This window comes from Rhamphochromis longiceps, linkage group LG11 (genome assembly GCF_057381845.1).
Source record: "Rhamphochromis longiceps isolate RC_006_pf linkage group LG11, R_longiceps_female_GT1.1, whole genome shotgun sequence".
NCBI classification, from domain to species: domain Eukaryota; kingdom Metazoa; phylum Chordata; class Actinopteri; order Cichliformes; family Cichlidae; genus Rhamphochromis; species Rhamphochromis longiceps.
The window spans coordinates 22,788,516-22,814,767 of NC_140567.1; the positions used below are offsets into that span (position 1 = coordinate 22,788,516).

Consider the following 26,252-nt stretch of genomic DNA (forward strand, 5'->3'; position numbering starts at 1 on the left):
ATTATCAGTTAGCATGAAATGACGGCTAAATATTTTTTATTTATTTATTTGTTTTGAAAAATCGGTCTCCAAAATATGTCAAATGGTTATTTAGCAGGATTGGGAATGGATTGTCAAATCTATTAAATTAGTCTATCACGGATTTCCACAATAAAAGCACAAATTGCTGACGATAGAAGCCCCTCTCATCATCGCTGCGATGCATGTCATTGTAACCTGTGTCACTGAACTCTGGACTCTCAGAAGATTATGTAAGCTAAATATTTGCTGTATTACTGCTGATAATATCCAGAGTGATCAAGGCAGTAACATGGGATGAGGATTTGATACGATATAAAACATATAACTGCCATGAGAGATTATTGTGTTAACTTTTTCTTATCAAATTATCTGAGAAATCTCTCCAAAACAGAAACCTTGACTTTGTGATGGAAGGCTGTAAAAGTCACATAGGGATTAGGTATTATCATGTGTTCACTTTTATTAATGTTTAAAAGGAAAGAAACTTTTAACCCCGATCTAAATGAAGACGAATTACTCCCTCTGCTGGTTGTAATAATAACAAACATCAATTTGTTAGCTTTTATTAAAAACAAATATAAAGTCTCAATGGAAAAGTTATTAACTATTAACAGTATAGTACAACATAGTTTTTCACTTACAGGTACCAAATGATCTGTTTTGAACTGATCAATCTATCTGTTACAAATGTTGGTTGATTTGATGCATGTAGGAGCCACAATTACTCAATGATTCGGCTGATAAAAAGGTTTGCCAGGCCTTGAGGTAGATGTAATCCTGTTAAAAAAGAGCATGTAAGAAAAATATACACCCTTGACCTGGTCTCCAAGCTTATTTTTCTTTTTCTTTAGGATATTATAGTTATTATACTGCCTGTACATAAACGCATTTTTAACTATATCATGTCCAGATTTCAAGTTCTTGCCCACTGAAGGAGATACAGCCTCTCATAGATAGCGTTTATGTTTTTGGTCCATCCCTTTAATCTTACAAGGAGTAAACTGCTTCCTTAATCTTCATGTTTCTGGATGCTTATGGGAGCGACGTAGCACCACATCCACAGGCCCAGGAGGAAGTGCTCTGATCAAAGTCCAGGCTTCTAAGCGCCTCATCCCCACCACGCTTGTCCCTTGGACTTCTAGGACCTCATCACCGGGATATACCATGTCAACAGGACCTCCTGAGGGTGGAAAGAGGGAAAACAAGTAATCAATAATGGTTTCTCTGAATGGGAACATTCTCCCTCCCATCATCCCCAACCAGGCAGATATCTGCCTCTCCCTGACACCTGTTCTGCTGGAGGTTTCTTCCTGTTAAAAGGAAGTTTTTCTTTCCGGCTGTCCCCAAGTACTTGCTCATAGAAGGTTGTCTGCTATCTGTTTCTCTGTATTATTGTAAAATGTTTAACTTACAATGTATAACAAGGATCTTAAGATGAGTGTTATTGTGATTTGGCCGTATATAAATAAAAACGAATTGAATTAAATAAATAGCCGAAAATCTACATTAATGTCAAATTTTAACTTTATGCTGCCATAAAAGTTCATATAGTAAACATATAATATTTAGGACTGAATCTTAGATGGTTCTTTATGATGCTGTTTTCTTTAGTTATGAAGAAATAATGCTCCACATCAGATCACCAAGAGTGACTCAAGACTCAAGTGGCTCAAGAGTTGGGCGTTCGCCTTGTAATCGGAAGGTTGCCGGTTCGAGCCCGGCTTGGACAGTCTCGGTCGTTGTGTCCTTGGGCAAGACACTTCACCCATTGTAGGTGGTCAGAGGGCCCGGCGGCGCCAATGTCTGGCAGCCTCGCCTCTGTCAGTGCGCCCCAGGGCAGCTGTGGCTACAATGTAGCTTGCCATCACCAGTGTGTGAATGGGTGAATGACTGGATGTGTAAAGCGCTTTAGGGTCCTTAGGGACTAGTAAAGCGCTATATAAATACAGGCCATTTACTGTATAACTTTAAGGTATTTCTGTATTGTTTTCATTTGTTGTATTTATTCTACAACTCATGTCAAGAGGAAATACTGCATTTCTTACACTAATGTAAAAATAAAATATTATTTTGACTTTAAATACAAAATACATGACAATTCAGTAAATTAGTTAGTTAATTCTAATATGAACAGCCAAAGTTTTAACAGTCAAATTGTGTAACAATATAACCCTATATATGGTCATGCTCTATTGCGAGTGCTTTTCTTCTGCTGGAGTTGGACCTTCTCCCTCCTGTCACAAGGCAAGAGATGGGGTAGACCCTGCACAGGTTGCCAGTCAGTCTAACACACAGTGATAACTATCATTACCTATGATCAATTTTTGAAGGCCAATAACCCTAACATGCATGACTTGGGGCAGAGTTTCATGCATGACTTTGGGCAGAAGTTTGGTTTTTACCTTGGAAGATTTTCTGGACGGTGAGTGGTCTGTTCCCCAGACTTGAGCCTTCACCTCCCTCCAGACTGAAGCCCAGATCCCGGCTGTTTTTCTGCAGTTGCACAGACACTGTTTGACCTAAGAGGAGGGGAAAACACAAATAAAGTATCTCATTTTCAGTTCAAGATTAGGAACGTCATTATCAGATCTTTGTTAGAGCATTACCTCTAATACTGACCTGTCTCATACTGTTCCGGTGTTTGTCCCCGACTATTTCCCTCTTCTCCTTTCTTAGAGCTGTCTATGATGTCCCCCCTCCTCACCACCACAACTATCATATCCTTTGCCTTTGCCCTTCTTAAAACCCTCAAGGCTTCCCAGTGGGCACTCCCAGATAGTGCTGTGCCATTGATGGATAAAACCTGGTCACCTTCCCTTATAGAGCCTTGCTTGGCTGCAACACCTGAGTGAAATACTTTGTGAACCTGAGCAGAGGACAAAAGAAAAGAAGAAGAAAAAACATAAAAATACTGCAGACACACATTTGAATATTTGCCAAGTCGAAGCAGGAAGTAGAATTTTCTCACAGTGATGGGCTTGTTTTGGTCCACGCCTCCTGCCAAACTGAAGCCTAGTCCAACTCCCACATCTTTATGGAGAACCACTACCTGCACATCATCATAGTCCTGAGGGAAACAAAAGGATGTCAAAATACACAAAATGTTCAGGTGCTCAGAGTTGAACATTTTTTGTCCTTTTTTAAACTCAATTCAGTCGGTACATGACCTGGTCAGCTGCAACAGCTGTAGCAATATTAACATTACATGTAAAGTGCCTAGGGAAAGCCTTATCTAGATGGAGGTTACTGGACCAGTGAACTGACCACCGCAACCACAGCCGCAAAAATATCAAACAACTGATCATTAAAACCATTCGAAAGGTTTTAACTTCATGCTGTTTTTACCTGCAGGGCATCGTCCCCCAGGTTCCTCACTTCCTCTACAAGCTTGTCGAGCTCCTCAGCGGGCATCACAGACACACAGGAAAACGCTGACATATCTGAGCTCATTGAAGCGGTACGCCGGTTTGTTGACTGCCAGTCATCGCTGTCATTCTCTGAATCGTAGTCAGCTCCAGCAAAGTTACACAGGTCCGAAAGACTACAAGAAGGAAAATAAAATGTTTTAGGGGTAAAACTAATTATCTGCTTCAATGAGCAACTCCATTAAACCAGAAATAAACAAGCACGGTACGCACGTGACAGAGAAGCTCCTGCGATCTGACTGACTCATATTGCTGGTGATGGTAACTGAGGACTCCCCTGAGTCTGAATCATAGTTTGAATCATCATCTTTTTGGGTGCTTTCATCATCATCAACATCCTCATCATCACTAAAGACTTTCAAATCTGGGTTCAAACCAGCTATCCAAGCATTCAGGTCCAATAACCGTTTCTTGCCTTTCTGGGGTGTTGTTTGGATGTCTGGGGAGATGACATCTTGAAGGTTGTTGTTAGAAGATGTGGGAAGGGCACGAGGAGAAGAGTCTGGATCTTTTGCTGGACATGTGAAGACGGGAGGGCTTTTGTTGTCACTGTCGGCAGTGGGAGTGACATCCCCCAGCTGTGCCACAGGTGAAGTAGTCAGTAAATAGCTAGGGCTGTTTGTTGGAGTCTGTTCATCATCACTAACTGGTGAAGTAATATCAGAGTGTGACCTTTCCTTGTGTGAAGGGTCACAGGGTGGTAGTGGGGTTGGTGTACTGCTGCCTGTCACGTCTCTCTCACTTGCCTCTTCAGGGCTTGAGGCTTTGGAGAAATCTATCTCATCTGTGCCAAGCTTTCCACTTACAGCTCTGTCACTTTCGTGAGGCATTTCTTGGGTAGTCTTGAGTCTGGAAAATTTTAAATCGTCAGTAGAGTCTATTTTTCTTTTCTGATCCAAGTCATTTAGTCCTGTCTGTTCCTTCTTTATTCTTAGTCCAATTTCATCCACTGATAAATTTCTGTCAGGCCAAACCTTGTTTACTGTTCCCATCATTTTGTCTTCACTTTTATCTTGTGCCTCCCCTTCTTCTTGGAGTCCTGCCCACTTTTTCCTTAGCTCATTTATTTCTTTTGCAGACCCGCTCTTCTTCACTCCTTCATGTCCCCTGCTGGCTTGTGCTGGTACAGAAAAGGTACGTCTGGGTATTTGGACTTGGCCTTTTGCAAAACTCTGAGTTCGCTGTGTCAGAGCCTCAAACTGGTTGATCTTCTTTCTAACACTGGCTGCTGAGGAGACAGACAGAGCCTTCTTTCTCTCTGCTGTTTTCACATTGGTTTTCTGTGGATTCGTCTCAAATACATCCTCATAAGCATTGCCACCCTTCAATTCCGTTATTTGATCTGGTCCATCAACACTTCTAGTCGTGTCTCTCAACATCCCACTTATTACATTAGTTTTTCTGTTTTCCTCTCCGTTGTTTGCAGAGCTATCGTCTTTGCTTTTGTCTCTGAATTCAGATGACTCTCTGAAAGAATCTGGTGTCTCTTCTAACAAAGTTTTTGGCTGTGCGTTTGCCCTTGCAGATCTAATCTGTGCAGCTATACTGGACCTACTCCTGGCTCTATCCAGGGACCTTGTACCTGTTTCCATAAAACCCTTGCCCCAATTAACTCCACTTTCCTCTGAATACCTTCCCTGCATCCACCCTCCTGGTGAGCTATCTCTTATGCTTGCCCCAGATGAAAATGAAGTCTCAAACCCTGAGGCATTGGCATCTTTTTGTGTCCAGAGTGAAAGTCCACTTTTCACTGCACTATTGCTGTCCTTCGAGAAGAAACTCATAGGGAAGGTGCCCCCTGCTGTCTTCTCATGAGGCTTTTGCTGCTGTGAAATGAGGGATTCTGTTGATGATTCAGAGTTATTAGAGGAATCCCTATTTTTGTAGTCATCCGTTTTACCAAAACCAGTAGGTCCAAAGAGTTTCTCTATCCGCTCCATTATACTTTGGCCACTTTTGGGCCCCAATGAAGCAGATGTCTCTGTGTAACTATAGTTAGATCCAGACAGGGATCTTAACCTGGTAGGGAGAGTCTTACCCCTACTGCCCCTTTCCAAAAGCTCGCTTCTCTCTTGAAGATTACTTACACCTGCAGAATTAAAGGCCGGTAGTGATGAAATCCTGTCCATGACGCTGCCTTCAATTTGTGTCCTCCTTCCCTCCAAAGCTCCAGCATATTTACTGGTGTCCCCCTTATTGTTGTTGGACAGCTGAGAAAAGTCAGCTATGGTATTGGGATCAGGTTTTCTAGCGCCTGTTTTGAAATCTAAACTCTTACTTCTGCTTGTAAGGTTGGATCCCCTCCACGCCGATCTTCCCTGGCTTTCAAATGCAGGGTTTTCTCTTCTGTCAGTGCCAAACTCTGGGATCGTTCTGTTTGTGCTGACACTGCTGCCACTCCTAGTCCTGGTTTCACATCCAGTGACTGTGTCGTCATCCTTATTTGTACCGTTTGTGTTGGTGTGTTTCCTATATCGTTCTCTTTCTGCAACTTCTCCTATGCCCTCCCGTTTCCTGACACCTGAGCTGCGAGAGAGACTGTATGTGGGAGAGTTAGCTGAGCGGACGGTGAATTTCACCCCTGTCCTCTGCTTGCCATACTCATTCTGTGAAGCGGGCAGCAGAGACGAGTCCATTGTCTGAGAGTAAACAAAGTTAATGACCTCCTGTCAAATGCCAGATCCCAAAAAAAGAGCGGAAGAGTGAACTAGATATTTTCTGGGAGTCCAAGCGACTGTCTTTTAGATTGCACTCTGGAAGCGGTTCATCTAGGAGGCTCGCGTTTTGGGCGTGTAAAAAACAAATAGTGTCACAGTTACAATCCTCTCATTAGATTCTTCCACAGACAGACATCCTCAGTGCAGTAGTTTGATATTCCTAATTGTACTCTGGAAGTGGTGACTCCACTGGCTCTTCTTCTTGCTTTGACCACAGGAGACTCCAGTTCCCCAGCTCGACCTCACTGAACAGCTCCCATTGCCTGCCAAGCATAAAAATGCACAAAATTTTATTCTCAGAATGGATTGGACTGGAATGTAGAGATGTGGATTGTGGTCACTTTGGCCACTTGGAATGGTCAACAATATCTCACAGTGTTAGAGGACAGGAAACATAAAATGTGGAGACTGATTCGGGTAGAAAGCATTAACAAATGTTAAGAAATTAGATCAAAACTAAACAACAACTCACTTAAAAACCTCTGCCACCAAGCTCACTTTGCAACATGTTCTTGCTGTCCTCTCCCTGACTCACCGAACAGTATGACTCAGATAGTGTTCTCTGCTGTACACACGTATGAGACACCATGTTTACATAGGCAACATACTTGAAGTTACCTGTCAGCATCAGCTAAACCTGAACCAAAAACTGGTAAAACTCACCTAACAGCAATCCACTCAGCAAAAGCAATGTATCAAGTGCCAATCTCTGCAGCACGTATCAGTCTCGTGGTCAAAGAGAGACAGCAGCTTGTTCAAATCAAACGGTCATAAGAGCACAGATTTACTTTGATTTAAATACAGCCTGCAGATAACATCACTGAGGGGTAATGACTCATCATGGTTATCTGTGTGTACAGCCAATGAAAACAATGATAACCATCTTTAATCGCTAATCAAGTCTGAATGAAGATCTAATCATTTATAATGTCATTAAGGATAAATTCTGCAAGCTGATGGTTTCCTGTAATTATATATCATAAGAGTAGATTTACAGTATGCAGTGCTTTGTTTAGTTTAGGCTAAAGCATGGCACTTCCAGACAGTCACTGGAGGTGCTTTCCAGTGCAGATGAGCCTGAGAGTCAGTTTACAGAAACACCTGTTATATTTTGCCCCATCTGCGTAAGCAGGGCAACACATAGTCATTCACTTTAAACTCCCCTTTGAATCGCAAGAAGGAAACAATTGCACCCTCACATCAAATGAAAATACACACATTTACTCAATTACACAGTTACAAATTAGCCAACTAAAAGTCCGCTCCTATATTCACAAAAAAGGTATCTTACCTCCTTTAAGTGTGTTTTCTGTACTCGTCCTGGGTCATTGTGTTAACTCGGATTCGTAATGAAGACATTGCCATGTAATGACATCAGCTCCTCGCTCCTGACTGCCCTTCTCTCACTCTTTGTCTGCTTCTCTTTACATCAGCTTTGCATGATAGAGTGTGTACAGTGACGCAAACCTGCCACACTGGTTTGTCCTCTCTCCTTTTCTTCCTCCCTGTGTCTCTCTGTCTTTCTCTCTCCTCCCCCTCCTATTGTTGTTCTCTCCCTCTTTTCCTTACTCTCACAGGGTAACATTCCTGACTGAGGTTCAATGTGTCACCCTTCAAACGCCTCGATAGGGAATGCACACACACACGTTTACCCACGTTTAAACACACACCCCACTAATCATTTGATATGAACATCTTTTATAGCTTCAGGGAGATAAGATACAATTTCGATATTGTGTGAAACGGTACAAGCATGACATTTCCTAAAACAAGTCCCGTAATGTCACCCCACCTCAGGCAAACCCGGGTCCAATCATCTGGGCTGAGTATCAAAATACATAATAACAGAGCACCTTTAATTGGGTCCAGAGATTACAAAGAGCCAGGAATACTAGCAGGGATAAATATTGCCATAAGAACACATCTCATATGTCATCTGTTCAACAAAACAGAGCTTCACTCCACACACACACACTTGGTGAGAGTCAGTGGGTTTGTAATGCTGACTAAAGGGAAAAATATCTGCGATTGCTGATCATTTTTGTTCTCACTGAACAAGCTGTTTGTGGGAACAAAAAGCCTTTTTATTACAAATTTTAAAACAAAGGGAAGCACACATAAATGGATAAAATAATTTTTAAAAATGCAGCTACTTACAGTTTTGTTTTTCATGAAGAGGCTATCTACTTACTGCCGCCTTTTTGCATGCACCTGTGACTGTTACTTGTCTTCCGTTGAGACAGAGGAAACTGTGGTTACCACGCTAGCTTGCTGCACAACTAAATAAGAGAAGTCTTGATGTTTATGTGTGCCTGCTGAAATAAATAACTTACATACACAGACCCTGGGATAAGAATTAGGACCATAATGATCCAATCAATTACCAGCCTTCCGGACAGAGGGCTGGTAGTTTGCATAGTGCCTCTCAGGACAAAGATAAGTGTGTGAGTAGGGGTAAATAGCCCCATGCAACTCCACAGACACCCACCCTTGTTCCAGACAGAAGAATAGCACCCACTGTCTCTGCAGGATGGATGCAAATAACAGTTCAGCTCACACAGGCACACACTAGTGCTTGAAATTCATTCTTTAGGGTGTAGGACTGACAGACTGTGTGTTGCAGAAGCATTGTGGGAAAGGACAGTGTATTTTAAGTAGGGCATATGACGTTTAGAGTCAGGGAAGATAGAAATGTAATATGAAGAAGGAGAAAAATCTAGAAGCTGAAAGCTGGAGATGGAGATGACTTGAATTGACAAAGCATTTCAGTTTTTATTTTTATTTTTATGATTTGTCTGATATTGAGTTCCTTTCAAAAGAGTAAATTTTAGTGAAGAAATAATGAAGGTAACAAAGAAGAGGGTATTTTTTCAAACAGGAGAGGACAGAGAAAAAGGGGAGAAGATGAAAATAAAGACTTTAAATATCCAGTCTTATAAGTTTTTGTTTTTGAGGAAGAAAAATAGAAACACATTGCTGAACCTCCTTTATTATAAAACAAGAACTTGGGCGGTTTTTTCTCCTATTTACATGTGTGAAGCAATGACTCTGTTATACGGTCATTGCAGTAAAGTAGCATCCGTAAATATATAGTTAAAATAAATAAATACATGCACACAGGGGCAGCGTCAGACCTGACGTCACCCCTGTCCGTACCGGTCACGTGACTACCGCGGAAGTCAACAAATCAGGCAGCGAAATGTAGCAACAAGCACTTTAGTCCGCTCAACTTCCCCGTTTTTGTCTTTTGTTCCTTTAATGTTGGCTGCTTGCGGTTTGAAAACGCCTTCTTAAATGAGACACGTACCGGGCACAGGACGCACTTTGAATCGACATTTATCCAGTTAGTTCAGTTAAAATAACAACAAAGTAAAAAGAAAACCGGCAGATCTTCAAAATGTTTAACGACTCGCTTCCTTCGAGAATTAACGTGGTGCTTGTGATGGCCTATGGCAGTCTGGTGAGTTTGTTTAACGTTGTTTGTGCTGGTTTAATCCAAACCGAAACAATGAACACAGTCCCGGGTTACAGAGGTAATCGCGATGCTTGGACAGGTGCCTCATTCCTCATCAGAGGCTTGTAGTGGTTGATACTTTATCCAAAGACTCATTTCTACTTGATAATCTGCTATTAAACGCAAATAAAGCTGTTATTACAAGTTTGAACACCTGGATCCCTCAACTATGGTGTACTCCACTGAAAGGTACTAATAGTGTGTAAAATCTGTTTAATAAATATCACTGCAGCCCAATTTCTCCTCTGGTGCCTGTAGTTGGGCGATTAATCATAATAACATTCATAATTATTGTAATGTTTACAAAATGTCGACACTACACTGTGTGATTTAAGGATTTAGAGTGATGAATGACAACATTTACCCTTTGGAGGTGTCACAACCTGGCTCAGGGACTGTGGCAAAGAAATGAAGACAACAAAAAACAAACAAAACAATTTATTTATAAAACCACAATTAACCAATGGAGCATACTGCAGGGCCCAGGCATGACTCATGTTGATGGAATTTAATTTATATAGCATGTTTAAGTTAAACATAAAAACATATGTCGGTTTAAGATGTCTTAAGGCAGTGAAAACAGCAAAATAAACGTTTACAATGAAGTAAAATACAAGTTAATGTACATGTGCATGCACACACTCACACACACAACAGACACAAAAAGATTTTGTGTCTGTTGTTGACTGTATGCACGGATGTCATTCACCTCAGATCAGCAGGCAGCTTGTTCCAAAGAACAGCGTGGTAGTAACTGAAAGTACCCTCATGTTCTCAGCACACTTAGATCTAATTCTGGGGACATTTAAAAGATATGCACCTGATGACCTGAGAGGTCTTTTTTTTTAACCGATTTTATTTGAAAAGGCACCATGTACAATATTAACATACATGTTACCATGTGATGCATTGTTCCAGAAATATCTTAAAGCTAATCTGCATCAGCTGTCCCTTCAGTGGTTTAGTGACTGTTTCCCAAGCTTGTTTCTAACATATAGTTTAACATATGACAAAGAATCATGGCATGCATGAAGGTCTTACCAGCTTCTACTGAGAGGCAGACTCTAATGTCCCTCAGGCTTTATCAGATTATATGTAATAGTTTTGATCAATTGCTTTATATTAGACTTAAAACTGAAATTTAAATCATACCCAGATATTCAAACTCACTCACAATTTCAATCTTCTAACCCTTAGTGAAAGTTTCTGGTCTGAAAAGACCTTCCTTTATTCTTACTTGTATTAAGAGTAAGACAGGACTTGTCAAACCCCTCCATGAGCATTGCAATTGTCAATTTACTCGCCAAAAGCTTTGCAGTTTTTGCATGTGTATATGTGACAGTATCATCTGCATACATTTGCATATTACTGACATGAGCCACTTGTAGAAGGTCACTGATGTAGAGGTTAAGATAAAAACCAGTACAAACCATATCCACGCTGCAGACTGTGCCATTATTGTCCTCTTCAAACACATGAAATGAAATCACCTGATTGCAGCACAAGTGCAAGTGGAACCGGTAAGAGGGAGTGATAGGCAGGCAGACTAACAATTTCAAGGAGTTGGACTACTGGGTCATTAATCGAGAACGGGTTATTGTAGAAAACTGGTTCTTGATATTGATATTCTCGATATTGGTCCAAACCAAATATTTCGGTCTCATTTCTGTTTAGTTCTAAAGAATATGCTGCCATTTACCCTCATTTTAGCCGCTACACAACAAAACAATGAAACAAAGACACATTTAACCCTAGGACTTGCATTTATTTACACTATATGGACAAAAAAACAGTGCCACCTACAGGAGCTGCTTGGCCATGGAAATAATGTTTTTTTAAAAAAGGGAAACTCAGACATCCATCTAGCATTTAACTTTCTTTCAGATTTTTGTCTTGCTGTTCATCTTTGTCAAAAGACAAATTATGCGACTTGCCATGAAGTCTCGAAGAGGACCACATGTACTCCTTGGCCACAACGCACCAAAGGTTAAACGCACACTATTATAATGCAAGTGTGTTCTGATGTTTTTTGTGTTTGTGCTGAAGAATTGTGTCTTTGTTCCAGGAGCTGAGACAAGAAATTGATGCCAAGCTGAACCTGGTCCAGAAAATCCACTTTGAGCCTCGTCTGCTGTCTCCAGATGATGACCGGTTAATGCAGAGAGAACAGTCTGGTAAGAGGAGCAAACAAACACACACATAACACGCACCACTCCTGAAGCTATTCATATAAATAGTTTCCATGCCCGTGCACTAAGTAGTCTGTGTGTGTGCACATGTTCCAGGTTCCTGTGACTATTTGTATAGAATGAAAGCACTTGATGCCATCAGAGATGCCGGTAAGCTTTTCTGTTACAGTTTGTTTTGTTTTGCCATGAATCCAGATTAAATCCTCCTGACTGCTACAGCAACATCTTCAACTGTTTGTCATTAGATTTTCCTTTTCGTGAACTTGGAGGAACGTCCACCGCTGTTACTGGAAAAAGATTTCGGACCTGGCTTCTGCAGCTACGAAATTCCCACTGCATATTCAGAGAAAACCAGAGCTCTGTCATCGACACGGTGCTAGATGGCTACAATAAAGCTCGTCATGGGGCAGAGGTCAGCATTTTCTCAGACGGTCCACAGCTCAGTCCTCTCTTATTTACTCACTGACTCAAGTACCAGGTTGGACCCCCTTTGTCTTCAGAACTGCATCATTAGTTCTTTATGGCTCAGATTCAACAAGGTGCTGGAAACATTCCTCAGAGACTTTGGTCCAGTTTGACACAATAGCATCACAGAGTTGCTGCAGATTTGTTGGCTGCACATCTGTTACAGCACGTTCTAACCCTGCTATTCAAATGTCACAGGACAAACAGAGACTTAGCAGACCAGGCAACATTTCATGTTCTGTTTTCCGATATTAATGAGCATGTGGGAGTTGTAGTCTCAGTTTCCTGTTCTTAGCTGACAGCAGGGAGACCCAATCCGGTTTTCTGCTTGACAGTTCAACGTGTTTTGCTTTCAGAGATGCTTCTCTGCATACTTTGGCTTGTAACAACAGCTTATTTGAGTTCTCCTCTGACATAATTTGCTCAGAGAACTGCCGCTCTCTAGATATTTTCTCTTTTTCAGACGATTCTCTGTAAAACCTACAGATAGTCATGTGGGTACATAATTAGAGTTTCTGCCATGTAATTTGATGATGAGAGTTGTGTTGACATGTAGCTGAATGGATGTACCCAATAAACTGCCTGGTGAGTGTATATCATCATCATCATCATCATCATCATCATCATCATCATCATCATCACATGAACAAACAGTTCCATATTGACCTTCCAGTGGGCTCCCAGTTTGTGTTGTAGTTCCGATGCACTTGATGTCATTTTGTTTGCTAATTCTTGTGCTTTTTCTGAAATAAAAAATGTATGGGGTCTTTAATAGTAGTGCTTTTTGTAACATACTGTGTAGCCCAAGGTATAAAGCTATATTATCCATATGATTTAAGTTTTCTCCGTATTGCCCAGCACGGCAGTAAAAATTTGACAAATCTTTAGGGCACTTAAAGATTTTATTCTGGTTTCAGTAACAAATCACTGATCTTGATGTTTTCCTGCTTTTATCTTCAGGCTTTTGGTGAAGCAGAATTCTTGAAGTACCAGGAAGCCCTAACAAAACTGGCCTCCATGTAAGAAAACACAGCCAATCCTCACGCTGCTCCCTTACAGCTTTTCCTTTAATCCCAGCATGGAATGTTAATAAGGCAGCGGGAACAATTGGTTCTCCTTGTATTGTTTCAGAGTGAAGTCTCAGAGCAGCAGCACTTTAAATCAGCACCATCAGTCTGCAGCCAGAGACCTGACCGGCACCACAGAACCTGCAAGCACCTCCTCTCCCTCTCCGACCCAACCCACCTACCTCTCATCTACAATGCAGCAGCGCAGCAAGAGGTCCAGACACTTCCTGGAGCTGAAGAACTTCAAAGACAACTACAACACTTTAGACAGTACACTCTGAAAATGAGCCCGTCCAACAGAAAGTCAAGGACAAGGCAGCGCTGCCAGTGATTACGGAGCCTGAAGTCTCAGAGTGAAAAGACAAAAACACTGCCTTCATACTCTAACATGTATTGCCTTGTTTACACTGTAGTGCATATCAGATTACTGTTACAGTGCCCTTTACCTAAGTGTAGCTTATGCATATTATTGCATGTATGCGTGCTATATGCGTGGGTAGAATGACTCTAACCGACTATAGTAAGTAGGTTTGATTTGACCAAAACAAATCCAGAGCTATTAGGCTATGCAACAGCATAAGACAATCAGTATTTATTGCACAATGTAAACACCTATGCAGACTTGCTGAAAATAACCAACTGTTTTAAAATGTTAATAGTTACATTTTCAGAGAAAACCAGCATTAATTGTTGCTTAGTGAGAAAGAAATCTGCTGTTGATGTCACTTATGTTTACACGTACATCTTTGCTGTCTTTTGTTGCAGTGAATTTGACAACTTGTTTTGTTGATTTGTTTTTTTTAAGTCTTGATCATTTTTTTTACAGAAGCCATAGTGCTACTTGTTTTCAGGAACTGTGATTAATAAGTGCATTTTTAAAAAAATCAGTTATCTCAGTGCAATGTGAATTAACAGTATTTCAGTGTATTGATGTATTTTAAATGTGGGGTATTGCATTATGGGAACTCTGTTCCTTGACTCTTAATGGTATACTGATATGAGAGCTGCGTTTCATTTTCATCTGCTTTTATGGTTTCCCAGGGAGGCATTTTAATGCCTGAATAATTTATTTTATGTGGTGCCTACTATACAATTTACCATCCAAATAAAACTGTGACATACAGTTGATTCTTGAGTCATTGGGAATTTTCTTTGACAAGAAAAACTGCAAAATCAAACTTGCAAACCTACCCACTGTGGCGACCCCTTGTGGCAAAGAGGGCAGCTGAAACTAGCTGTATTAGGCACACCGTGATAGTACTGTGTTAGACCCTCTTTCCCCTTCTGCTGCCTTTAAAGTCTTCGTGGCATAAATTCCACAAGGTGCTGGCGTCCATATTAACATGATAGTATCACACAATTGCTGCAGATTTGTTGGCTGCACACACAAAACTAATAGTTATGCTGTCGTGAATAAACAATTGGATTTCATCAGGTTATATTGACCATGCATTCACATGCCTAGATGTACTGCATTGCTAAATTATTTAAATTAAATGTATGCATTAATGAGTAGTTGATGTACCTAATAAAGTGTATCATTATATCATTTTGTAATGCAACTAGCGTCCAGCAGAAGGAGCCCGCGTCACCTTATTTCACTTGTGCTCTCTGCGTAAGAACTGAAAGGAAACTCATTGATTTTCAGTTATTTTATTCTAAAACAAACACAGATAGCAGATTAACAGGTACTTCGTACAAAAGCTTCTCTATTAAACAATGTCTCTAGGCATTTCATTTAACATTAATAAATATAGAGGAAAAAGCTGTTAGGTAGAAATCAAAACATCAAAATCACATTGATATGTACAACAAGAAGGTGACTGTCTGCGCAGTGACTGAAATGCTTTACAAGAAATATTAAGAAAAAGGACGCCTCTCACGTGTCTGACTTCCCAAACATCTTCATTTTTCTTTCCTCCTCACAGTTTCATAAAGTGCCATACTTTTCGTTGGAGGCTTGACAACCATATATTTACTTACAAACAGCTCAGAGAAAAAAAATAAATAGCCCATAAAAATAATCACAGGGTGTCGCCCTTATAGAGGCTACAGTCAGTATTTACACTCTAAAGCATTACACCGCTCACACAGAAAGGGAGCGGAGTCACGGAGGAGTCAGCAACGAAGACAAAGACACAATTCAGATAAACGTGTTAATGATTCTTCACATCGTGTGTCCTGACGGTGGCGTTAGCTACAGTTTATTGGCGCTGCATTGCTGTATGTGAATTTTATAATGTTGTTAGGAATTATTACCCCCTGCTCTTTGAGTTAATCATCATTAGAAACTTAAAGCAGGGCAAGCAAAAACACTTGCATACAGTTTGCAGTACTACACGTAAACTTAGACACACATCGCTCTCTCTAATGCAGCTACATTAAAGCGGACATTCTTTATGCATATGCGCAGACACGCAAGTGTGTGTGTGTGTGTGTGTGTGTTTGTATGTGTGCTGATAAACCCCTCCCACCCCCTTTTTTCCTTCAATATTGTTTGGTTTGGTAGTTGTGGTCTCTGATGTTCAGCACGCACATCGGAACCGTTCACTTCAGTCGACATCGAACAGGCAGTTGGTGCTTCTGAGCCCTTCTCAGCAGTAACTGATTAATTCATCTGCCCAGCTGGTTCATGACTTGATCTCGATGACTTTGATGAAAGGAAGCGGTTTGTTGGATGAGGTGGACAGCTTGATTGGTTTGCTGTAGTGATGAGAGGAGGATAAATTATTTTTTAGGTGGAAAACAGCATTTAACGCACCTAAATGTGTTGTTTATAGGTAATATATTGGAAGAGCGCTGGCAAAATAAGTCACCTGTAGACAATCTGGGCGTTGCGTTCTGATGAAAGGTAGGAATTTGACCTTTGTCCTCCCAGAAAGTAGTCCACCTGGTCGTGCATTTCTCGGTTCTGCAAACACAGGGAGATTTCAAAGGGTGCAAATTATAATCACAGAACAGACACTGGCTTCAGCTTTTCTCCTTTCGTCTTCTCTCTAATTGCAGAGGCTGGTCTACGTTTTACCCTGACCCTTCAATTTAAATTCCTCAGACATATTTTCTTACAGAAGAAGCTGTCCTCACCTCAGCCTCCAAAAATGCCACTTTCTCCTCCAGCTCTTTGATCACGCGGTCCCGCTCCTGGATCACCATGCGAGAGTTCTGGAGCTAAAGACGAGCAAACATGGAGACAGACAGTGAGCGATCCCTACGCAAAGAAGACGGAGACAATGTATTTGCTTTATAGAGCCACACATGCTCATCCCACCTGCTCGATCATGTGTCTGACTTTCCTCTGTTGGCTTTTCAGCATGTCATCCAGATGGTGGATCTTTTCTTTGAGTATGGCCAGCTCCTTCTCCAACTGCTCAGTCCTAAAAACACACACAGTATGTTACAGCACGCTATTGAACACGCTATTGACAGATAATTGATAAGTGGAGAGTTTAACACTTATATGTGTGTGTGTGTGTGCTTATTAGCTGACCTTTCCGCCCCTTTGTGGCCCTCCTCTCTGATCTTTCGCAGTTCCCGCAGTTCATCTTCACGGTTGCGGATGGCCTCCCGCAACGTGGCGCTCTCCTGCTCCATTCCTCCCAGCAGCCTCTGAAGCTCATCGATGCGCTGGTCTTTCTTCTCATTGGCTTCTTCTGTACTCCTCAGCTTCTCCTCCTGGTCACTCAGATGCTCTCTAAGCCTGCTGCCTTCAGCCTGGATTGGTCAAAAAGTTTTGTTCTAAATATCGCTTTCATGCAAATTATATAAATATGTATGTGTTTACTTTGTATGTAATATGCACAATGAATGCAAAGCCAGTGTAGGTTACCTGCAGTCTCTCTTTCTCCTCCAGGTGTTTCTTTTCTGCTTCCTGCATCTGTGCATACAAGCGCTTACTGACTTCTCTCAGCTTGCTTCTCTCTGCTTCGTCATCCACGTCCTAACAGAAAATAAAGCGCTGGATTACCCTAATAGTACTCAGATGTTTTTAGAATGATGTAATCAATACAATGATGGCCGAGTCTCGTAAGAGCTCTGTGGGTGTTGCCGCTATAAAGAAAACAGGCGTGTCCACGTGCGTCAGTGGTGCAGCTGGAACATGACCTGCGTTTCCCTCCTATTTGTGCCTCCCACACTTAGAGCGAGTAAGGTGTCATGTGAGTCACAAATGTTGCTATAAGTGGCGCAAAAACAGTAAAAACCAAACACAACAGTGTCAGCTTCTTTGTTGTGTGTGTCTGCAAAACACTGCTGACACGCACAACAAGAGGATGCGACAAATGTCTGGCTTAGAGTCAGCGAGGATGAAGCATGCGTGGAATGAAGGGGGCCTGAAAACAATAACACACGCAGGCAGCGGTACATAGTGTGCCGGAACAGCTCTTCCGCGCATTTTCTTACACCCTGGGGTGCTGTAAACGTAGCTGCTTTTTGTCTGCCATTTTAATCCTCTTTTTCCCCCCATGATGACACCACATTCTATCTGTGAGCCTCCGGGAGGTGATCGCTTTACAGGAATCTTATAGAAAACGCAAACTGACGCAGATAGCCCGTGGAAAAAAAAAACAACAAGACACCACAGGACTGAAGCTATGATGTGCATACGTGTGTTTGCTCACCTGCCCGTCATCTTTAGCTCCTGGTTTAGTGGATGAAGTGCTCTTTCTGAAGGGGATTCCAACCTTCCACCCATTTGTGTGCGGCTGGACAGATAAAAGGAGGAAGTGCAGATGGAAAATGTTAAAGACAGTGAGGGGAGAGCTAAAGGAAATGCCATCAAGAGCTCAGGATGCAAGGCTAACAATGGCTTACCTTGTTTTTGGCTGCCATCTGCTCCCTCAGAGTCTTCAGGCAGTATCTCACCTGTGTGACACAAACACACAAAAAAGATATTGTTATAAATTAAGATATTATCTGAACATGTATGTTTTCTACTTGAGCAAATAACCAACACAGGAAAGTCGGGAGCTGAAGGGAATCACGAGAGAAAAGAGGCGTATGAGTGAGGATGATTTTACAAGATGCAAATTCTTACATAAGTTATAAAACAGGGACGACAGACTGTAGAGTTACTGTGTGCATTTGTGTGTTAGTGAAACAGCCAGATAGATGCTGTCCAGACACTGACCTCCTGTATCTGTGAAACTTCATCTGACAGCATCTTCAGGCTCTCTTGGTGTTTCTGCTGCTCTTTTTTGCGGGCCTCTAGATACACCTGAAACAAGGACATACATGAATGTATATACTGGTTTAAAACCAACAGAAGAAAAAAAACAAAAAAAAAAAAACACAAACAAAGAAAATACAAAGAAGCCTACCTTGATGATTTCTACCTGCTCCTCTGTGGATTTGACTGGTTCAGAGGTCAAAGCAGTCCTCTCGTTGGCTGGCTGCACCAGTGCAAAAGCTCGTCCGATTGGCTGGAGATTAGCAGACATAAGAGGAGTTCACAATTGGGTTTTTGCGTGAATAGATGGGTGTGATAAATTTCTAAATAAAATGTCAAACTAAATGCAGATGATCCAGAAAGGGTTTGGTTATATTTACAATCAATGCTGCAACACAGGATTCGTGAGAACTGGCAGGAATGAATCTGACTGATAATTAATACAAAGCTTTTTGCCAGGACCGTCTGCATGCTTGGTCAAATTAAACTGTTAACAGGCAAAAATGAAAAATTTCTTCCTGCGTGGGTGTGAAAGACCGAGAGCCTCTGCAATCAGGAGCCAGACTTTGAGCACTAATTACTATGGAGACTAACCCATAAACATCTGGCCAAAACGCAGAGAGGGAGTGAGAGAGCGAGGGGGGGGGCATGCAGATAAAGGTGGAGACACGTTATGCAACTGTGCTGGTGGTCCCACTGGTATTGGTATAACAATGGTTGTTTTGAGACACTGAGTGTGGGAACCCCACTAATGAAAAGCTGATGGCATCTTCTTACGCGGCTGGTGTCTTTTCTTTTTCCTTTTTTGAAAGCGCAGCTGTTCTGAGCTAATTACTGAGGATCGTAGAGAAGATTAAGCAACTGTCTGAACCTTCAGATCCAAAAATGGGGTGAACAAACCTTCAGCACTTCTTTTCTCATCTGTTAAAATTTTAAAACATTTTAAAATGTTATTCAAATATCAAAGACTCGTATTTTAAAACTCTAAACTCCAAACACGCTCCATCTGCTGCTGATCTAATGCCCAGGATCTGCTCTGTTCTCCCTTCTGGTGGTCAGAAGTTATCAGGTACAGGACGTGCTTACCTTGTCCCTGTGCTGCTCTGTGCTCCGAGCCGCCGCCTGGTTCTGGTCGTGAAGTGTGAGCCGCAGCCGCCTACACCCCTCCTAAAAAAGGCAGCGAAAGTAAGAGGTTGATGAAGTGAAGCCACAAAGAGACGGTTATGTGATGGAGAGGCTGATTGGGGACTATTTTGAGGAGGAGAGGGGGAAAAAAAAAAAAGAGGAGGAGGAGAGACTGAGTCATACTCAAAGAGTGAAACAGAGAAGGAGGGACAGTGGGGTGGGGGAGTATCCAGTAAGAAAGTGTGCTATAGGAGCATCAGAACGAAAGAAAAAGTTTTCTCCCTGCTGCACAGGGACAGATTGTTTGATTTAAACCAATTGCTACAGACGTCAGAGGGACTTAGGCGGAAACCCTCCAGATGCTCGCAGCCAACTGGAGACAGTGGCTGGATTTCTGGGAAAGTACTCAGCAAATGTAATGTCAAGCAAGACGGAATATTTCCATGGCAACATAACCTCACAGTAGCCATAAACTGTCTGGCACACTAACAATACAAGAGGGCGGAGTAAGATGGAGGCAAAACAATGCACAGAATCAACGCTCGAGCAAAACGCACAGATATTTTCTTTCAGTCACAGGATAAAAGTCCCAAGGACGGGACTCCGTGTGTGTCTTCCAGTACACGGCGGCCTCTAATAAACAGTGACCAGTCAGCGTCTGTGCTAATGCAAGTATGCGGATGTTTGGGAGGAGGTCGGAGACATTATATAACTCGTTCCAGCCAACACAACTTGTTCTGTTCATTTTCCCGTGGGTATTCACTGTGTCCTCCTCAAGTCACCGCCAAACAACTCTAAACAGAAACTAATGTATGAACGAGTAATACTTCCAATCAGATTAACTGGTGATATATTACATGTAATCAGATAATTGGTTAAATCGTAAACAAAATGAACATATCTGTGTGTGCCTGCTCTCTGGTGCGTTTGAGTGGGAGCGTCTGGTCATGTTTAGCCACTTGTACGTTAATAGTTTATTCCTTTGTGTTCTTTCGGTGCTCATCATGCACCACAACAGCCCTACCTACATTTTGTTACCTTGCTTTTCCTTTCATAGACACTGCTTTAGGCGGTGTCACAGCAATCTCGCCTAAATGTCAGTTTAATTGGCGTTACAGAACAGCGATCAAGTCGCACGATCTTCATCTGCGGATGGACTTCGCCCTGCTGTCAGTTATAGATGCATGTTGTTCTCTGAGCCTTTAATACAACTCGGTGAAAGTGCGGCTAAAATGAACATTCGTGTGCGATTTCCTTTATCAACAGCTGTTTCTGTTTTGGTCAACAACTAGAAGAGAACCCAGTGAGCCCATCCTCCACTAAGGTCAATGCCAGTTTTTGTCTGGATTGACACTTTAATGGGTCTTTCCCTCCCAACAAGCTTCATGATCTTCAGCTTGGTAGTTTCAGCCAAAACCTTCCCTGTTCTCCCCCGTAATTATAAGGAAGTGTAGATAAATGAAATGCAAAATCACCTGTCTTCAAGTGATTTTTGAATGTAGATGAAATGCCACTTACCAAGCAACTCATTTAAAAAAAAAAAATGTATCAATGATGGATAATAAAAACAAACAAATAACCAATTCTAATCTTTCTAATCTCAGCTTCTGTCCAGAGACTCTGTCTCATGTGCAGAGTGCGTCTCGATTCTGACCAGACGAGGGGAAATGAACTCGCTCGTGTTGCGTAATGCCACCATAAAAAGCTGCTGTAAAAGAAAAGCTTTGTGTTTAGAGAAGGTCTAGGGCTAGATTAGCTGGTTATCTTTTCAGGATGCAGTGAAAGGGAAAAGGCAGACAGCGAGACGTGTGGGACTGATATTCAGGAGACATAATAATAGAAAATGAATGTAAAAAAGGAAATAGAGTAATAGTCTTGGTGGAGGTCCAACCACAATGAAGAAAACTCCCCTTTCTTTCTTCATGTTCTCCTCTCAGATTGCAAATGTCTGTAAGCTCTAACAGGGTGCATGACTGGGGGAGGACGAAAGGGGAACAGTGGGATAGTTGTTAAGAAGGAATCCATCATTACACGACTTTTCTGGACTTCCACAGACAGCCAAACAAAGAGTCCACTAATCCCAGCTCTGAGCTATTCAGTCTCTCTGCTGGTTTGCTCTTTTATGTCCGTGGACACACAAAAATGCGGTCCTTTCCACCTTCAGCAACAACCTGTAATACTACACTTCCCGGGAACACGGACAAAAGGACCAGTTGGATGAGCTTATAGACAGTGACCCACGCATGGCCACTGACACGCAGAAAAACACACATACGAGGTTAAGTGCACACTGCCTTTATAATGGCAGAAACATGACAATGAGCTTTACGCACAGAGTCCACACAGCTGGGTGCACGACAATGGACACAAAAGATCACGGGGTACCTGCAGGCAGAAAGGCTGAAAGGATAAGAGGATGCTTTTCATCTCAGACTTTGGCATCAGGAGGCTGTAACTGAGGGTTGACTAGCAGTTTAGGAATGTTGCTGTTAAACATGCAGAGTTTCTGGATTTGTCCCTTAGAAATCGATCCCGCTTAAAGAGGAAAGAGTTTATATTTCCGAACAGAGGTAGGAGCAGGTATCGCGCCCTTTAATAGTAAAGCATCCCCTTGTCTCTACAAGTGTACTTCCTGCATTCCCCAAAAAGAAACATCCTCTAATGTGTGTGTGTTTGAACAAACGTCTTTGAATTAAATGACATTCCTCCTCTCTTGCACTGCTTTCCCACACGCTGCACAGGTGTCACTTTATCTTTTGTCCAATTGCATCGTAAACCTCGGCCTTTAAAACGACAGGTGCAATCCGAGCATGGCCGCCAGTGCTTCCTGTGTGCTTTCAGGTAGTTTAGTAACAATGTTCACACTGTTATTGAGTTTCAGTGTCTTTCTTGCATAAAGGAAACGGGAATATAAACACATTTGTATAGAAAACCTTTATTTCAATAGGCGTAACCCAATACACCTCTTACTGCATCACATGCTCTCTTGACACAACTGATTGTCTGAACAGCAAACACTAACACAGGGAACTATGTGATCAAAGATTAGGTAAACAAAACTACGGCTCGAAGCTTCAACACCAACTTATCGGTAATAGAAACTGGATTTTATGACCACTTTTATATTCTGCTCCACCCAGCTTTGGCAAGCACAGGGAGTTTTACACAAAACCACAGAGATGAATCAAAGTTAATCAAAATAGGACTGATGCACAGTTAAACTGGTAACTTATTTATCGTTTCAGGGTTTCTTCATGTGACTAACCTGGTGCTTGCAAACCTCCAGAGAGGCTGCTTTTCTTTGTCACATAAGAGAATAAATTAAACACCCACTTTTGGATTTTGGACTGTGCTGAGAAGCTATGATGATTGTTATTCAATTAATCATTTAATCTTAGACCATTACTGGACGATTAGGTGATAATTATAGTGCTGAGCCCTAGTTTATGCATCTGTAGCTCCTGCGGCAGTGAAAAGGTGTCACTGTCCCACTGACTCAGCAGGCTGCGCCAATTAATGGGTTAAATTAGGTTAAGTCCATTTTAAAGAGGACAGAGGAGCTGATTGTTGCGTGAAATGCCATCATGTGAGAACCTGAACAGGTGATGATAAACAAGCAGTCCAGGATCAGAGTTCACAGTGACAGAGGACACTAGAATCCCTATAATCAGTCATTTTTCTGCTCTGTGTGGCAGGTAAAAAAGGTGTTTCCGGGCATATTGCAATCATGTCGCAACACAAATGTGCCAATAAGTCATGTCTGGCCCATTCCCAGCTGGTGATGTCAGACTCTCCTGACTAAGATGACTGATGATGAGAAGAGACGCTGGGAATGTGTTCAACAACATGCAATTGTGACATCACTTCTAAACATTGCCCGAGCTGAAAATAATACCTTGATAAATCCTGCTGTGCAGGAAAGAGAAAGCGCTACAGTTTCAAACAATAGATTAAAAAACCCTGGGATTTCTGGTCACTAGTACTAACCTTAGAGCACTCTTTGTTTCAGAGTCAGTGCTTCTTGTTCCTTCTATTTTATTTTTATCACATGATCCCAGTTCCCGAAAACATACTTAACAAATGAGCTGCTGAAGGCCTCTCTGTGCTACATCAGGCACATTCCTCCTCCTCTTGTATCCTTACAGACGTGTCACTGATAACTGTGTCATTAACTAATCTGTCAGCACCCTGCAGTCGTTACAGTACGCCGAGGTGAAAGTTCCTCGGCTGCTTTTTTAACTAGGAACAGCCATATCAGATGCAAATACTGCAGGTGGGTGACTATTTGACTGCTGAATTTGACTTTGTTAAAGATAAATTTATGTTCTCTGTGAAGCTGATGCAAATGTGCTATCAGCCTCATGTTCAAATGTCATGTATGATTAGATAAAACAAAGACTGGACAAACATAAAGTTTCGTATATTGCCCCATAACACATTCCTGAGAGCTGTTAAGCAGTTGTGTGTAAGTGGCCTTTGTACACGTTGACGTTTATGTCTGCTTTGTAGTTACACAACAGAAGATCTAGATCAGTGGGTCCCCAAATGGTGCGGGACTTTGTGCCAACCATATATTTTCATCACAAATGGACAAAAAATAATGAATTTAATAGAACTTTAATACATTCATACACATCAAAGGGTCTGATTCATTGTAAGTAAAATAATTTGCCTTCCCGTCGAGCTCAGTCAGACAATATCTAATTAAATTAAGAATTTAGACGACCTTCGGGTTATTTTTAAACAAATATGAACGTGTGTGTCTTGAAAGTTTTACACGTTTCTGTAATATGATTTGATATGAGCTCAGCAGGGGAGCGCTGAGGTGGAAGGTGGAGGGTATCATGTTGCCCCGCAACCTCATAAACCACAGCGCAGGTCAACAGTTTGTTTTTTCAGGTGAGGTAAATGATTAATGCTTTTGCTGTCACGCAAGCAAATAAAGCCCATTCAAGGGATGTAAAGTATAGCTTAGAACTACTTTCTTTACAGGTTTGCAGCAAAGCACACACATAGTGAGCTGATTATTCCTGGTGATCAAACCTTCACATGGGCAGGTGGCACACATACTGCACAAGCACAGCCTTTAGTTCCTGAGCTGCCTTCACTCTCTGTAACTGTAAGCCTTTAAATGATGTGTCCAGAAGGTACTTGTGACAGACACAGATGTTATTTGGATTAATACTGAGCTGCCACCTTGTCTCTGTGGGTAAGAGGGGTTAATACCTCAAAGCCAGGGACAGTAAATGCACCATTTAAAGCAGGTGAAGCCACATAATCAGAGGGCAGAGTACAGACAAAAAATGAAAAATTGAAGAAATAGTAAATAACGTAAATAAATTAATTACAATAAATGAACAGGAAATTATCCACCGTGATTTATTTCTGGTTGGGTCATCCATTGATTAGACCTTCTTCAGTTAAGTACAGCAAACGCACAAAGACACAGAAATCCACGTAAGCTAATGTATAAGTAACTTACCCCATATTCTTGACTTCTGATGTCCTCAAAGGTGCACAGACTTCTCGTCACTCCGTTCATCTCTCACAGAAATAAATACTCCACACACACAATAAATAAAGAATTCAAAGCTTCGTCACGGTGTCTCTCTGCTGACCGCACACAGCAGCTCAGTCACTTTATCAGTCCTCGGCCCGGTAAGTGTGTGAGGAGCTACTTCTCTCTGCACGTCACAGTGGGAGTGAGCCACAAAAGCATGCGACCCGCCCACAAGGAGACCGAAACGGCCAAATAGGGAACTAGGGGAATCGGGAATAGCTGAGAGGGGAGGGTCAGCACCGGTATGACAACTTCTGGCACAGTGACTTCTAGAAATGTTACATCCCGATTATCACACGATGTTCAGAGAGCCATGAAAAAGTAGTAAACAGAGGAATGTGATGGCCCCTTGCTGAGCAGCGGAAGGCAACACCTACTGACTGCTGTCCAGTCAGCACACTGCTCAATGAATTATTGAGCGAGCTTGAACTCCTGACCGAGCCTGTTTAAGAAGACTCTCTCCTAAGATTACAAAGCAATGGAAACCAAAAGACTGAGTTCAGTGATTTGAGGCATTTATTCTTATTATTATTGATGTTGTTGTTGAACTTTTCTCACCAAATTCGACATGTAACTGCAAACACAATTGTTAATATAATACGTCTGCCCTATGTTAACAAATCCCAGATACTGTAGAAACCCATCCAGCCACAACAGGTTGCTCTGCAAACATATCAAGGTGGAAGCAGGCTAATTAATCTTCTGCAATGCATACACACTGTTACTATGGTGATGGCCATATTCAGAATATACAAGTAATACCTGTGGCCTACAGCACACTGGCCCCACCCACCTGCCATTCAAAGCTTCTGTTTACAAAGGGCAGCCAATCAGAAGGGACGAAACTTAAAGCAAGGTATTGGCCTTAAAGGGGAGTACGTATAAAAAAATAACGAAGCAGATTATCTCAATTAAACGGACAAAAAATGCGGTAATATGGGGAAAAATAGGTACTCAGTAAGTAAAAATCTGCAATACTACAAGTTGCTATGTAAAAAGCAAAAA

At 41.7% G+C, this 26,252-nt stretch overlaps 3 protein-coding genes across 6 annotated transcripts; 1 reads left to right on the forward strand and 2 right to left on the reverse strand.

The window, feature by feature from the left end:
- Window positions 1-554: 554 nt before the first annotated feature.
- On the reverse strand, window positions 555-8,429 carry LOC146659111 (uncharacterized). Of its 4 annotated transcripts, XM_085422978.1 has the most exons (8): window positions 6,827-7,425; window positions 6,636-6,728; window positions 3,660-6,426; window positions 3,367-3,562; window positions 2,990-3,088; window positions 2,641-2,887; window positions 2,424-2,540; window positions 555-1,201 (listed from the first exon to the last, which is right to left on the reverse strand). In XM_085422978.1, the coding sequence occupies exons 3-8, from the start codon at window positions 6,080-6,082 to the stop codon at window positions 1,038-1,040; spliced, it is 3,246 nt and encodes a 1,081-aa protein (XP_085279104.1). In that variant the 5' UTR covers window positions 6,083-6,426; window positions 6,636-6,728; window positions 6,827-7,425; the 3' UTR covers window positions 555-1,037. The 4 variants fall into 4 exon arrangements, with proteins under 4 accessions (XP_085279104.1, XP_085279106.1, XP_085279103.1 ...); XM_085422980.1 differs by lacking the exons at window positions 6,636-6,728; window positions 6,827-7,425 and adding an exon at window positions 8,321-8,429; XM_085422977.1 differs by lacking the exons at window positions 6,636-6,728; window positions 6,827-7,425 and adding an exon at window positions 7,455-7,695.
- A 913-nt stretch (window positions 8,430-9,342) lies between these two features.
- ltap1 (lipid transport auxiliary protein 1) lies at window positions 9,343-14,519 on the forward strand. Its single transcript, XM_085422983.1, has 7 exons — window positions 9,343-9,623; window positions 11,562-11,663; window positions 11,743-11,851; window positions 11,963-12,016; window positions 12,112-12,278; window positions 13,292-13,350; window positions 13,463-14,519. Exons 1-7 carry the CDS (start codon window positions 9,561-9,563, stop codon window positions 13,677-13,679), a joined length of 771 nt encoding a protein of 256 aa, XP_085279109.1. The 5' UTR covers window positions 9,343-9,560; the 3' UTR covers window positions 13,680-14,519.
- A 522-nt stretch (window positions 14,520-15,041) lies between these two features.
- Window positions 15,042-25,362, reverse strand: tuft1a (tuftelin 1a). Its single transcript, XM_085422984.1, has 12 exons — window positions 25,170-25,362; window positions 19,649-19,729; window positions 18,714-18,815; window positions 18,524-18,610; window positions 18,208-18,258; window positions 18,015-18,098; window positions 17,225-17,335; window positions 16,886-17,109; window positions 16,667-16,772; window positions 16,483-16,566; window positions 16,215-16,309; window positions 15,042-16,101 (listed from the first exon to the last, which is right to left on the reverse strand). The coding sequence occupies exons 1-12, from the start codon at window positions 25,227-25,229 to the stop codon at window positions 16,029-16,031; spliced, it is 1,158 nt and encodes a 385-aa protein (XP_085279110.1). The 5' UTR covers window positions 25,230-25,362; the 3' UTR covers window positions 15,042-16,028.
- Between the last annotated feature and the right edge of the window lie 890 nt (window positions 25,363-26,252).